Below are 13300 nucleotides of genomic sequence, written 5' to 3'. Positions count from 1 at the left end.
CAATAGGATTTCTTTCTTTCAAAGTTTGTATCCATTCCAGTTTCTGCCTGCTTTTGATCATTCTTTAGTGCCTTCAAGGAAGTTACTCTTTTATAATTGGTCCATAGTTATCACAGTTATCAGTTGGAAGGTTCTTTTGATACAGACTTCTTTGCTGTTACCAGAATCTTAATGTTTAAATCAGCAGTTCTCAAACTTTTTAGTCTTAGAACTTATTTATACTCTTAAGAATTAAAAACTTTGTGCATGTTTGTATACCCAATTCAAAATTAAAACAAAATTTTAAAATATTCATTTATTTCATTTTAAAAGAACAATATAAAAATAATAAACTAATATTGACATAAAAATCATATTTTTTATCAAAAAAAAAAAACTTTTCCAAAAGAAAAAAATGAGCAAAGGGGCATTGTTAGATGATTGAAGTTTATTTAATATCTTACTGAGCAGAAGATAGCTGATTTTCACATCTGATTCTACATTTAGTCTGTTGCAATATGTTATTTTAATTGAAATATGTGGAGAAAATCTTCCTTCATGCATTTATGTCATTTGACAGAGAAATTTTCAAAAGCTTTTTAGATTGTCATGGATATATTAAATTAATACTACACCCAAGCTTAATTGGTAGTTCCTAAACAGTACCATTTAACAACTGGTTATTTCTAAACAGTTAGTTGCAATATAAAATCTGAAATTATAACAATGAACTTTGGTGTAGACTGCCGTCTGTGGGGTCACACAGAGTCAGACACAACTGAAGTGACTTAGCAATAGCAATAGCAATTACATGAAATCCAGTGGTCTATTTAAATATTTTCCCCATGCATTGTTTTGAAATACTATATATTGGTCATTTGAAAAGTAACAGTTCAGTAGTATATACAGGTCTGCCAAATTTTTACATGTTTCCATATACCATATTTTTAAAAAACCCCAAACCCACATGTGTTAGTACTACCAGCAATTTCATTATAAAAGTCTCTTAAGTACTGGGAAATTGACAAGCATACCGTAGGAAGTACAAGCTTTCCTACATAATGACTTATACTTAAAAGCTTAAACTTTATTATAGGTAACAAGTATTGGCAGATGTTTTCTTTGAATTGTTCAAGAAAATGTCTACCAGATACCCACAACTGAATAATAGTCAGTGTTTTTTCAAGTAAAACTGCTGTTCCACAAATTGTAGATATTCAGTTCTCAACTCAATTATACCAGCACTTTTCCTCACAAAATATGATTGGCCCTTGAACAATACACATTTGAACTGTGCAGATCCACTTATATGCAACTTTTCTCAACAGCAAATACTATACAACTACAGGGTCCACAGTTGGTGAATCCACAGATGTGGAACTGTGGGTTTGGAGGAACTGAGGACCAACTATAAGTTATAGGCAGATTTTTGACCAGGCAGAGGGTTGGTACCCTTAACTCACATAGAACATTGAAAATATATGTTCTCAAGGGTGGAGATTTGATAAATTAATAAAACTAGTGAAGCTTTTTTTTTCCTTGTGTGTGGTAGTTAGAAATGCAGTGTTTCCTATTGTAGATTGGTGCCAGTGCTTTGATATACGTTAATGTGCCAGCATTTTACCCACTGTATCAATCATTTTAAAATTTTCTATATTTTATGATGTTTTGACATCTTTAGGGAGCCTACTAGCTAAGGAGAGATTTTCCTCCCAGAGCTAGCCAATTCCTAGAGATAGTAAACAAACAACTTGTTGGTGAGCCAACTTTTCATATACAAATCAACCAGTTGCAATTCCATATCCTCAACTACTTCCTTTATCTAACTCCCAGACACAAAGCCAATATTTTCCCTGCCCTGAGTCACCAGGACCAGGTATCAGACAACTGGAGATCACCCCTATATCCCATGACATGCTAACACTATTCAAACTAACTGACCCTAAGCTGTTTGCCCTGCCTTGCCTTTCCATGGAAGTAAGCCCCAGTAAAGGCTCTGGTGTAGACTTTCCCCTTGCGTCTTTCTGCTTCCTGACCAAACCTGGTGCTTCCCCATGTGGTCCTGCATGGCATGGCATAGGTCCTCCTCTCAGGAATGGTAATAGGAAATTTTCTTTTAACAACATTAGCATCTCTGTGTCATCACTCCATCACCTCTATAAATTAAAATTCCATGAGACACCCACTATTGCTTTTGTCATTAGTGTAAATAAGAACATAGTTTAAAATACTATTATTTTTGTTAATCATGAAGTGTTCTTATATTATTACTTTTTTGCCACACTGTGCAGCATGCTGGATCTTAATTCCCCAACCAGGGAAATTGCACTCATTTCCCCTGCATTAGGAGCACAGAGTCTTAACCACTGGACCACCAGGGAAGTCTCAGTGAAATGTTATTATTAACAAAAATAGTTTTGACTTTGTAGACCTCCCATAAGAATCTCTTGGAAACTGTTGGTGTAGGCCTTTCTTGTTTTTTGTCTCTTTCTTTAACATTTCAGCTCTTTATCTTTCTTCTTTTATTATAGTCTTCTATTTATAGGCATTCATAAATCTAAAATATAAAAGGGTAATCATTGCTAATATTTATCTTCCTCTTAGTCTTCCTTTTCTTTCCTTCCTTTCCCCTTCTACTTGTTTCGTGCACTTAGTCTCACATCCCATTCTTACTATGAGACCTACTATCAGATTTCAAAATCCATATGCCTCAGACTAAAGTGATAATTTCAGTATCACTTCATTTCAATACATTTCTTCCCAGTAAATCTCCATGTTTCATAACATAGTGCTCAGATGCCTGATATGTACCCACCTTGACTGGGGTGAAAAATGTATCCTGTGTCCCTGAGTGCCTTTTTCATCTTGCTCACTTTTCTTCCCTCTGAAAAAATAAATATTTGTTGAATAAATGGATTTTATTTCAGTAGGCTCTCATCCGTATCCTTAAAGGATCTTTCTTCATCCTCAGTTCTTATCTTTATAACAGCCACATAAGCTATAATAATGTGATCCATTCTCAAGTTGTGATATCCTTGTTTTATGTGGATGGCTTTCAAATAGCCATTTTCAGCACATTTCTCCCACTTGGACTGTACTGGTATATTTTAATCTGCCTACAGCAATACAGTGATCACATGTCTCATCCTTTCAGTTATTGATATTTTAGAAATAATATATAGTCATTAACTTCATCTTATCTTTGTTTCTATATCCTTTTATTACTGTAGTTAGCTTCTTGTATCAGGTTGATTTCATCATCTCTGCTATATTTTAAAAATTAGCTTTCAACAATTTGTGTTTATTTCACTCCATGAAAATGTCTTTACATCCTATCATATTCTCATTTGCCACTGACATCTTCCAAAGTAAAAACCATGTTATTTCAGGTGTGGACTGCTGTAGTTACTATTTGGATTTGCTGTGATTTTTTTTCTAGTTCTTTCAGTTTTCTTTCAGTCAATATGCAAAAAAAGATATCCCCTTATTATATGAAATTTAAATCCCTTTTTTTTAAAGGGGTGACAATAATATCCCATCTGTTCATTCCACATGTATTTCCTTTTTTGACTGAGAACTCCTGCTTATCTCTGTTCTTGTCTCCCAAATGTACACCTGGACCTTTCATTATGTGACAGCTGCTGTATACTTATAGCAATACTTGGAAAGTCAACCAACTACAAAATAAGAGAGTAAAACAGTACACACAAAGGCATCCTTATTTCTGATACCAACTGTAAATTTAGGAATCCCAAGATTTGGGTCAATAGTTTGCTATAAGGACTTACAAAACTTACTGAAAGCTGTAGTACTCACAGTTATGGTTTGTAAGAGAAAAATGCAAATTAAAATTAGCCAAGGGGAGAAGCGCATAGAGCAGAGTCCAGGAAAGTACCAAACACAGAGCTTCTAGTTGTCTGCTCTCTGTGGAATCAGGGACAGCGTTACTTCCCTGTGACAGTTCTTATAGAATATTGCCAGCCAGGGAAGCTTCACACAAGCCTAGAGTCCAGAGTTGGTTATATCAGGGCCTCCGTCACATAGGATGCCTGACTGCCCATGTGGCTGATCTAAGTTTCCATCCCTGTAAGAGATTGAACTAATATTCTGTGACCCAAACCCCTACTTAAATCACATTGTTGGTATGACTCAAAGAACTCCCCCAACCTAAATCACATTTTTACTTTCTAGCTGGCCAAAGGTTCCCAGGCAAATAAATACTCCTCTAAGACATGACATTCCGAGGATTTAGAGATTACCTCCCAGAAGACGAAGGCAAATGTCAAGACTTCTCTTTGAATAAGAATTATATTCTTTCCCACACAATACTACATATCCTTGAGTTAAAAGATCAAATTTTACTTCCACGTGAAATGTTCCTTGCTGACTCCAGAGCATGTCAGCTCCTGTTTTTCTACATTCACGTTATACTTAGTGTCTGTAACACACAAACAGAACCATCCCCTGATATGATCTAGTAATTTGGTACCTGATTCAACATTGTTTTATCTGAGGCCTCTTTTCCATCTGATTAACAATTCCCTCAAAATAAGGTCCTCTCTTTTACTTTTTCTTACTGTAGCTTGTAAGAGAGGCTAGACATTCAGTAGTTACCTGATTGATGGCCTATGATAGTATGCAAGGAAATTATCTTTTTCATCCATTCAGAAATCATTTAAACGGTAAGTTCTTTCTATATATACATGCCAAGATGGTCATATCCCTTCACCACTCTTAAGTGTGTTAATGTATACTCAGAAGATTTCAAAGAAGATAGTTAATAAAATATTGACTTCAAAGAACATAAGTTTTAGTTGGGAAGGCATTATTATCAAATTGAGCATTTTACATATAATATTAAAATAACAACAAATCTTGTTGAAAGATTATTTGAAATGGATGGTTCAGACTATAAAATTATATACTAATTTCAGAGAAATTAGACATTGAAGAGTAGAGAGAATATGTGAAGGCTTTGGGGATAAATTGGATAGTAGAATGTCCCTGGAGGAGGTTGAAGTTGTCAGGAAGGCAGTATAATTCCGATTACTAATACAGATTAGTTTTGTGTGTCCTAGAACTACACATAAATGAAATATGTACTCTTTTGCATGAAGCTTTATATCTAAAAAATGTTTGATATTCATCTCTTTTGTCATTGTGTTTCAGTTGGTTTTTTCCTTTTTATTGCTGAGTAGTATTCCATTATATACATTTCATTGTAATATTCTGTTTTATAAATACATGATCTACCACCCATATCTGGTGGAGCAATTTTAAAGATAGATACGGTATCACGTGTTTACATTTTCATGACTAGTTTGATGAGATAAAAAGGCTATTGTAAATAAGATGCATGTCATAAGTAAGATGAATCCATATTTAAAATTGCCGCATCAGATATGGGTGGTAGTAAGGTAAAATAGTAAGATATAACCAAGAAGTTTTAAGAAAAATAATAGGTCCAACAGTGCCATACACATATATTCAAGAATTCAGTCTTTCACAGCTCCAGTAGGGAATAGCAGAGTCCCAGAGGGTGCTCGTGGTAAAGAATCTGCCTGCCAATACAGAAGACGTAAGAGACGTGGGTTCAGTCTCTGGGTCAGGGAGATCCCCAGGAGAAGGGCACAGCACCCCATTCCAGTATCCTTGCCTGGAGAATTCCATGGACAGAGAAGCCTGGCAGGCTGTGCTCCCTAGGGTCACAAAGAGCTGAACACAATTGGAGCAACTTAGCACATATGCACTGCATTGGGAGGAAAACTTGAACTCATCCTTCCCTAAAGCTGAAAAAATAATTTAGCAAATTGAAAAAAGGAAAAGTTATAATTGATGGTCAAGAGAATTTCGTTATTGATCATCTCTGGAAGAATAAATTGATGGTAGCAGCAATCAGAATACAACAGCGATTATATTCAGGTTGCAAATATCCTTTTCCTCTGGTTTATTTTATAATTCCTAAGGGAATTATGTTTCTCCAATACCCCTTTCAAGGATAACAATTACAGTTATGTGGAGAGTTAGGGTCAAGACTATAGACTAGTGTGTCTGTTAGCCCTAGGAAATGAGTGACTGAAAAAGTTCATTTGCCATGGATGGGCTCAATACAAGTGAGGAAGAAACAAATGGAAGTATTTTATAACACTTATTTAGTCATTAGGGAATAAATATATAGTTTTTCATCATCACCTGAACATTTTCACTACTTACTGGTAGTACCCTTGATAGGCTAACTCCATTATCTCTGAATCTTCCTGTTCTAAGAACAGTCCTGCTTTCACTGTCCTTTGTCTTCTGCTTACTTGCCCTTTTGTTTATCATACCTGCTCAGTGTAGCTTATATTTACAACATCCCCAAGATATGTGTTGTTTGCTTATGGTAGTTTTTCCTTATTTTAACAGTGTAGCAGGGTTTGTGTTTGTTACATACATTTGCCCTTCCAGAGGTAATTTATTTTGGCCTTTCTGTAGACTAAAGTAGTGTGATAGACAGGCGCACCATGGATTGTTTGTATTATTTATCTTATCCATAATGTTTACATGGAGGCTTACTATTGTTAATTGTATTTTTTCTAGAAGAAGATTGGAAAGCTGAAGATGTTTTAGTGAAATTCAAAGAATACCAAGACAGGCATTCTAGGTCAATTATATCCATCAACCACAAAAGACTAATAAAAGAGAGAAGTAACATTTGGGGGAAAACATTTACTATCGACAAGAACCATATTATTTCAAAAACAACACTACGTGAATATAAACCTGATGGAAAATTTTTTAAAAATATTTCAGAATTAGTCATTAGAAATATAAGTCCTGTAAGAGAGAAGTTTGGTGAGAGTAATGGATGGGAGAAATCACTCCTTAACACTAAACATGAGAAAATTCATGCAGCAGTGAATCTCTGTAAACAAACAGAAAGGAGTCTGAGTGGTAAACAAGAGCTTATTCAACATCGGAAGGTTCAAACTCCACAGCAATCATTTGAACATAATGAATGTGAAAAACCCTTCCTTATGAAAGGAATGTTATTTACGCATACCAGAGCTCACAGAGGAGAAAAACCCTGTGAATACAATAAAGATGGCACAGCCTTCATTGAAAAGTCAAATCTCAATGTCCACCAACAAAATATTATGGAGAAGAAGCCCCACTCATACAGCAAATATGGGAAATTCCTCTGTAGGAAGTCCATTTTTATCATGCATCAGAGATCTCAAACAGAAGAGAAACCCTTTCATTGTCCTTACTGTGGGAATAACTTTAGAAGGAAGTCGTACCTCATTGAACATCAACGAATTCACACAGGTGAGAAACCTTATGTTTGCAGTCAATGTGGAAAAGCCTTCCGTCAAAAGACAGCCCTTACTCTTCATGAGAAAACACACTTAGAGGGGAAACCCTACGTTTGTATGGATTGTGGGAAGTCCTTCCGCCAAAAGGCAACCCTTACTAGACATCACAAAACACATACAGGGGAGAAGGCCTATGAATGTACTCAGTGTGGAAGTGCTTTTAGAAAGAAGTCATACCTCATTGATCATCAGAGAACACACACAGGGGAGAAACCATATCAATGTAATGAATGTGGGAAGGCATTTATCCAGAAGACAACCCTCACTGTACATCAGAGGACTCACACAGGAGAGAAACCTTATATTTGCAATGAATGTGGGAAGTCCTTCTGCCAAAAGACAACTCTCACTCTCCATCAAAGAATTCACACAGGGGAGAAACCGTATATTTGTAATGAATGTGGGAAGTCCTTCCGCCAGAAGGCAATCCTCACTGTTCATCAGAGAATACATACAGGAGAGAAATCCAATGGATGTCCTCAGTGTGGGAAAGCCTTTAGTAGGAAATCTAACCTCATTCGCCACCAGAAAACTCACACGGGAGAGAAACCATATGAATGTAAAGAATGTGGGAAGTTCTTCAGTTGTAAGTCAAACCTCATTGTCCATCAGAAAACTCACAAGATAGAAACTGTGAGAATTCACTAGAACGTGACTTTTCTGGTGAAAATTTTTAAAGTCATAGTAAACCCTGTACATGAGGTTGCTTGTAAGTGTGATAATATTAAACAGTTTAAAGTACTGTAGCATATTTACCTACTATTTGCTAGCTCACAAAACACATAAAAAGAATTTATGAGATAAATTAAATGATAAAAGTCACTGAAAATACAAGCTTAAAATTTGATTAACTTCACCAGACATAAATTCTTCAGTCAAGTTGCTAAAAACATTTAAAATTGCTTATTTAAAATTTTAACATGTAACTTTTTGTGACCCAGTATTAAGCACTAGGCTACCTGACTGTGGTCCATGGACCACACTGTGAACAGAACTGCTTTAAAAGAAAGGAGGTGTGACTGTATTTCTACTGCAAATATGGAATAAAAGTTATCTCCTCAGAGTTAACCACAGTTCTAACTCCTAACATTATAAATTAGTTTTTGCATATTATAAACCTTTATATAAAGTAAATTATACATCATGTATTCTTTCATATATGACTTGTTTCATCCATCACTATGTCTTTAAAATCATCATTAGCATGTTGGAGAAATTTATTTATTTTCATTCTGTATAAAATTTCATTATATAATACATTTCAGTTTATCCAATCTACTGTTGATGGGCTTTTTTTATTGTTTACAGCTTAGGGTCATAATAAATAATGCTTCTTTGAACATATTTATATTTAAGTGTACATATATTCATTTCTCTTGTGTATATAGTTACACACATATACTTAGGAATGAAATTGCTGGGCCCTGGGGTATGTATATGCTGGTACTAACAAACTGCATAATCTTGATGTTAGGAGATAATTCACTCTGAAGGACGACAGCTGTATATATTATCAATATGGTGATGGTTCAAATGTGAGAATTCATACTAGAGGGAAACTATGAATGTTGTGAAAACTGGGAATTCAAAGAGAATGGATATTCAAAGATTTTTAGTGACAGCTCAAATCCTAAATACTAGATACAGGTTATAAATGGCTTTCAGGTTATAAATGACCTTCAGCCATAAGATTGTCTATTTGAAATCAAAGTCATGCTGTAGGAAGAGAAGGTCCTAGTGTCGTCCTTGCTCAACATGAAAGAATTCTAACTGGATGGAATGTTATCTTACTGGTCATATGAAAATGATGAATATGGAAAAACTTAGAGCCACAGCTCAAATCTTTACATCACCAGGAAATTCACAATGGATGTGAATACTTCAAATGAAATTATTGTAAGAATGATTAGTCATAACTCATTTCTATACAGTAGCAAAGAATTCATACTAAAGAAAGAAAGATTGACAAGGCAACAGATGAGGCTTTCAACTCTTAACTCTGGGGAAAGCTGTTTCCATGAAGTCCAACCATACCAAGATCATGATGCTAGAGAGTCAGTTGTCAATAGCCCCAACTAAGCACCAAGTCATTATCCATTATCTGCCAAATATCAATGAGCAATCTGGGGCAAGTCAAGTCTTTGGATGACTAGGCACTGCTGGCATCCAACTGCAACCACATAAGAGACCCTCTGCCCTCAAGCAGGAACTGCTCAGCTGAGGCCTCAAATTTCTGACCCTCAAGAAGAAATGTTTACATTTTAAAATTTGATGGATTAAAGTAAGAGGAAAATAATCTCTTAGTATCTGTACTGTAAAAATAAAGGTATGAATATTTGGATTCCAGAATCAAAGAGCAAAAGTGTGGTGACTACTAGGTGATCTTGATGTGAGCAAAAACTGGCCCTTAAATACAGCTGAAGTTTGGGCTGTATTTTTTGTTTACAATGACATACTTAAATACCAACTCAGTGAGGAGTTCATATACATATTTTTTATTTTTCTCCTTCTGTGGTAGTAAGTTAGAGTTATCAACTTGATTACTTATTCAAATGTATACTTCCCAATTTTGCAAAAAAAAAAAAAAATTAAAATAGCCCCAAAATACCAGCTGTGGACAATGCAGAAGGAAGTTAAGTCTATCTTTGAAAGATCCTCTGCAGAGTCATTTCATGAACTAAGGTGCAGACAGAAATCAAGATATAGAATCCAATGTACATTAAGTACAGCCATGCCCCTGTAGGTGGTAACTTGGAATGCCTTGAAGAAAGTCTAAAGTTTTGCTTTTGAACAATTATTCACATCTAAGCTACTTCTCAGGAAAATTAGGCCCAAATGGTTTTTATTTTGGTGTGAACCAGAATTGGGCTATCTTTCAGTCTCCTGTGTGAAGATTTCTTGAAGAAGTTGAAAATGTTCTTTTTCATTGACTTTTATGGGTTCTTATTTTATGAATTGATTAATATATTAAATGAGGACTTTTCATCTAACTTTTGTCAGTGAAGTTTGTGCAACTCTGAGGAGTGGACACGGTTCTGGAATTCTAGTCCACTTATTCCTAAATATATATGACAGGATAGGAATTAATTCGCAAGTTCATTCTTTGTGGACCTAACTACAAGGTCCTAGGACACAAGAGAATTAACTTGTACAAAGATTTCATCAGTTCAAAAGGACTAACAAAACTCCACAGAGTATATACATTTAATGTTGTTGAGTCACTAAATTGTGGCCAACTCTTGTGACCCCATGGACTGTAGCCCACCAGGATCCTCTGTCCATGGGATTTCCCAGGCAAGAATACTGGAATGGATTGCCATTTCCTATTCCAGGGGATCTTCTGACCCAGGAATCGAACCCACAAGTCTTGCCATGGCAGGCAGATTCTTTACCACTGAGCCACCAGGGAAGCCCATATACTATTTAATGCTTTCATTTAAAAGCAAAAGATGTAGCTTACCAAGAGAAAAGGTAGGTAAGCATTTGGTTGGGGGGAGTCTGAGAATCATTCAGGTGCAAGTTCCACAGTGTCCGTATTCACATAGAGACTGCACTCTACGTCCAGATTAGAACCACTAAGATTTATGTGAATCTTGGGAGAGCTCAGAGCAGAAGTTCCCCCAAAGGACTTTTATGCTCCTTTGTTCACTGGTCACATAGTCAAAGTGGGCTCTCTAATCATTTATATGAGTAAACGAATTGACTCGGGGGATCTTCAGGGAAAATTTCAACTTCAAACAGCATCTTATGTATCCCTCTGCCCTTTGTCAATCAGACTCAATGCCAGACATTCATGCATCATGGAGATAATGTTAGAGCTTTTCCAGTCCAGTTCAGTTCAGTCACTCAGTCATGTCTGACTCTCTGCGACCCCATGGCCTGCAGCACGCCAGGCATCCCTGTCCATCACCAACTCCCGGAGCTTACTCAAAATCATGGCAATTATAAATCAAATTTCCAGTCCAACTATAAATCAAATCCATCCTACAAACATGGTTCCTACATCTCCTATGTATTTTCTGATAATCTGCATATGTGAACAAGCATGTTGCCTCACTTCTCATGTCCCCAGCATCTGCATAGTGCATCTCAAACCCGAAACATTCTTGCCAGGTAGTGCTTGAATATCTCCACTTAATTTGTGGTCCAGCAATAGAGTCAGACTTGTCATGCCCTGCCTTATAAGTAATATGCAACAGGTAAAACACAGATAGCAACACTGGTCTCTAATATTCATCTGGGATGTTGTACCATTTGAGATACTCATCAGTTTGTAATCTGGGACTTTTCAAAATCATAGATGTGTGACAATATCAAGTACTGATGAGGGTGTGGAACAACTAGAACTCTGATACACTCCTAATGGGAATGCAAAGTGGTAAAACCACTCTGGAAAACAATTTGGCGGTTTCTTTTATTTATTTTTTTATCCACAAGCTTTAATTTCTGTGTGTGTCTGTGTGTATCTCTCTCTCTCTTTTTTTTTACTTTACAATATTGTATTGGTTTTGCCATACATCAACATGAATCTGCCACGGTGTACACGTGTTCCCAATCCTGAACCCCCCTCCCACCTCCCTCCCCATAACATCCCTCTGGGTTATTGGCGGTTTCTTAAAAAGTTAAACATACTTCCCATGTGACCCAGCAATCCCACTTATATTTAGTGTAAACAAATAAAAACACATGGTCACACAAAACCCTATTCATGCGTGTCTATAGTATTATTTATAATCACTAAAAACTGGAATAACCCAAATGTTCTTCAGTGGATAAATGGACACACCATGGTATATCCACTCAAAATTACTCAACAACAACAACAAAAAAAATGGACTACTGACACATGCAACATTAGTGATGAAACCAGCCTCAAAAAGTCACATACTTTATGGTTTCATTTATACATTATGGAAAATGTAAAAATATAAATATCCAGAATATATCAGTGCTTGCCAGGGATTAGGGGTGTCTGAATAGAAAGGGGATGCATGAGGGAATTCCTTGAGGTGTTGTAATTGTTTTGCATACTGTTTGTGGTCATAAAAATACATGTGAAAAATCATAGAAGTGTGTACATATCAAAAATAGTGAATTGTAGTAGTAACATCCTAAGATTATGGGATAGCACTTGTCTCATAGAAATTTGAACAACCATCCCCATGAAATTACAATACTTGGGTGGAGCACAGAAATGAAAGATAGATTGAAGAGGATAATAAGGACAATTTCACACTACCTGTGTTACTTGTTCCTCAAGCCTGTGCAGTGAAGCATGAAGTGATGCACCCTCTGCATGGAGGGAAGGGAAGGAAAGTGCAGTGAGAACCCATCCTTGTCACAGACCCAAGCACCAGCCTTCCCCAGTGTAAACCAATATGATTCAGAATTCAGTCCTGCCCCTGTAAACCCAAACACCAAGCTCAGGCTGCCCAACCCAGCACCATACTGGCCCTACAGAACCAGGTACCAGTCTGGCGCCCATGGACCTAGGCTCCAGGCCTTCCCCAGTGAATAGATCCCTCAATGCTTATAAAACTCTCTAATGTATTAAAATTAAAAAGTAGGCTAAATGTGGACTGATGAGAATGTCATGAATCATAGATTATGATTAATCCAGTTTTGTCCAAATAATTTTTAAAATTTAATTCCTGGAAGAATAGAAGTGACAGCTATAGTTACAAAAGCAGATGACTATAGGACTCATTAGGAGAGATTTATTTTCAATTATTTTGGGTAATTAAAAAATAGTTTATTTTTGTCTATACTTGGTCTTTGTTTCTGTGTGGGCTTTCCCCTAGTTACAGAGAGCAGGGGCTACTCTCTAGGTTCGATGTGTGGGCTTCACATTGTGGTGGCCTCTCGTTGCAGAGCATGGGTTCTAGGCAAAGTGGGCTTCAGTAGTTGTGCCTCCCGGGCTCTAGGGCACAGGCTCAATAGTTATGGAATATGGGCTTATTTGCTGC

The 13300-nt window shown here is 36.4% G+C and overlaps 1 protein-coding gene and 1 long non-coding RNA gene across 25 annotated transcripts in view; one reads left to right on the top strand and one right to left on the bottom strand.

The window, feature by feature from the left end:
* Positions 1-13300, top strand: part of ZNF382 (zinc finger protein 382) — an 83000-nt gene that overhangs the window by 54903 nt on the left and 14797 nt on the right. For 17 of the 24 annotated variants that reach the window (XM_086351993.1, XM_086351986.1, XM_086351991.1 and 14 more), the window contains one exon: positions 6559-8678. The exons of the other annotated variants lie outside the window; for them this stretch is intronic. In XM_086351993.1, coding sequence (XP_086208119.1) covers positions 6559-7982 — 1424 coding nt within the window. In that variant the 3' untranslated portion in view covers positions 7983-8678. Of the gene's footprint in view, positions 1-6558; positions 8679-13300 lie in introns of those variants that run through there. 24 annotated transcript variants of the gene reach the window in all.
* Positions 2449-12696, bottom strand: LOC147353716 (uncharacterized). The gene is made up of 2 exons (XR_015145894.1): positions 12574-12696; positions 2449-2863 (listed from the first exon to the last, which is right to left on the bottom strand). It is a non-coding gene; the product is annotated as an uncharacterized LOC147353716 (long non-coding RNA).

This window comes from Bos grunniens, chromosome 18 (genome assembly GCF_055505025.1).
Source record: "Bos grunniens cultivar Pamir isolate PY7600 chromosome 18, Bosgru_T2T1.0, whole genome shotgun sequence".
In the NCBI taxonomy this organism is placed as follows: Eukaryota; Metazoa; Chordata; class Mammalia; order Artiodactyla; family Bovidae; genus Bos; species Bos grunniens.
The sequence above is the reverse complement of the archived record's forward strand: the minus strand, read 5'-3'. Positions and strand labels throughout refer to the sequence as shown.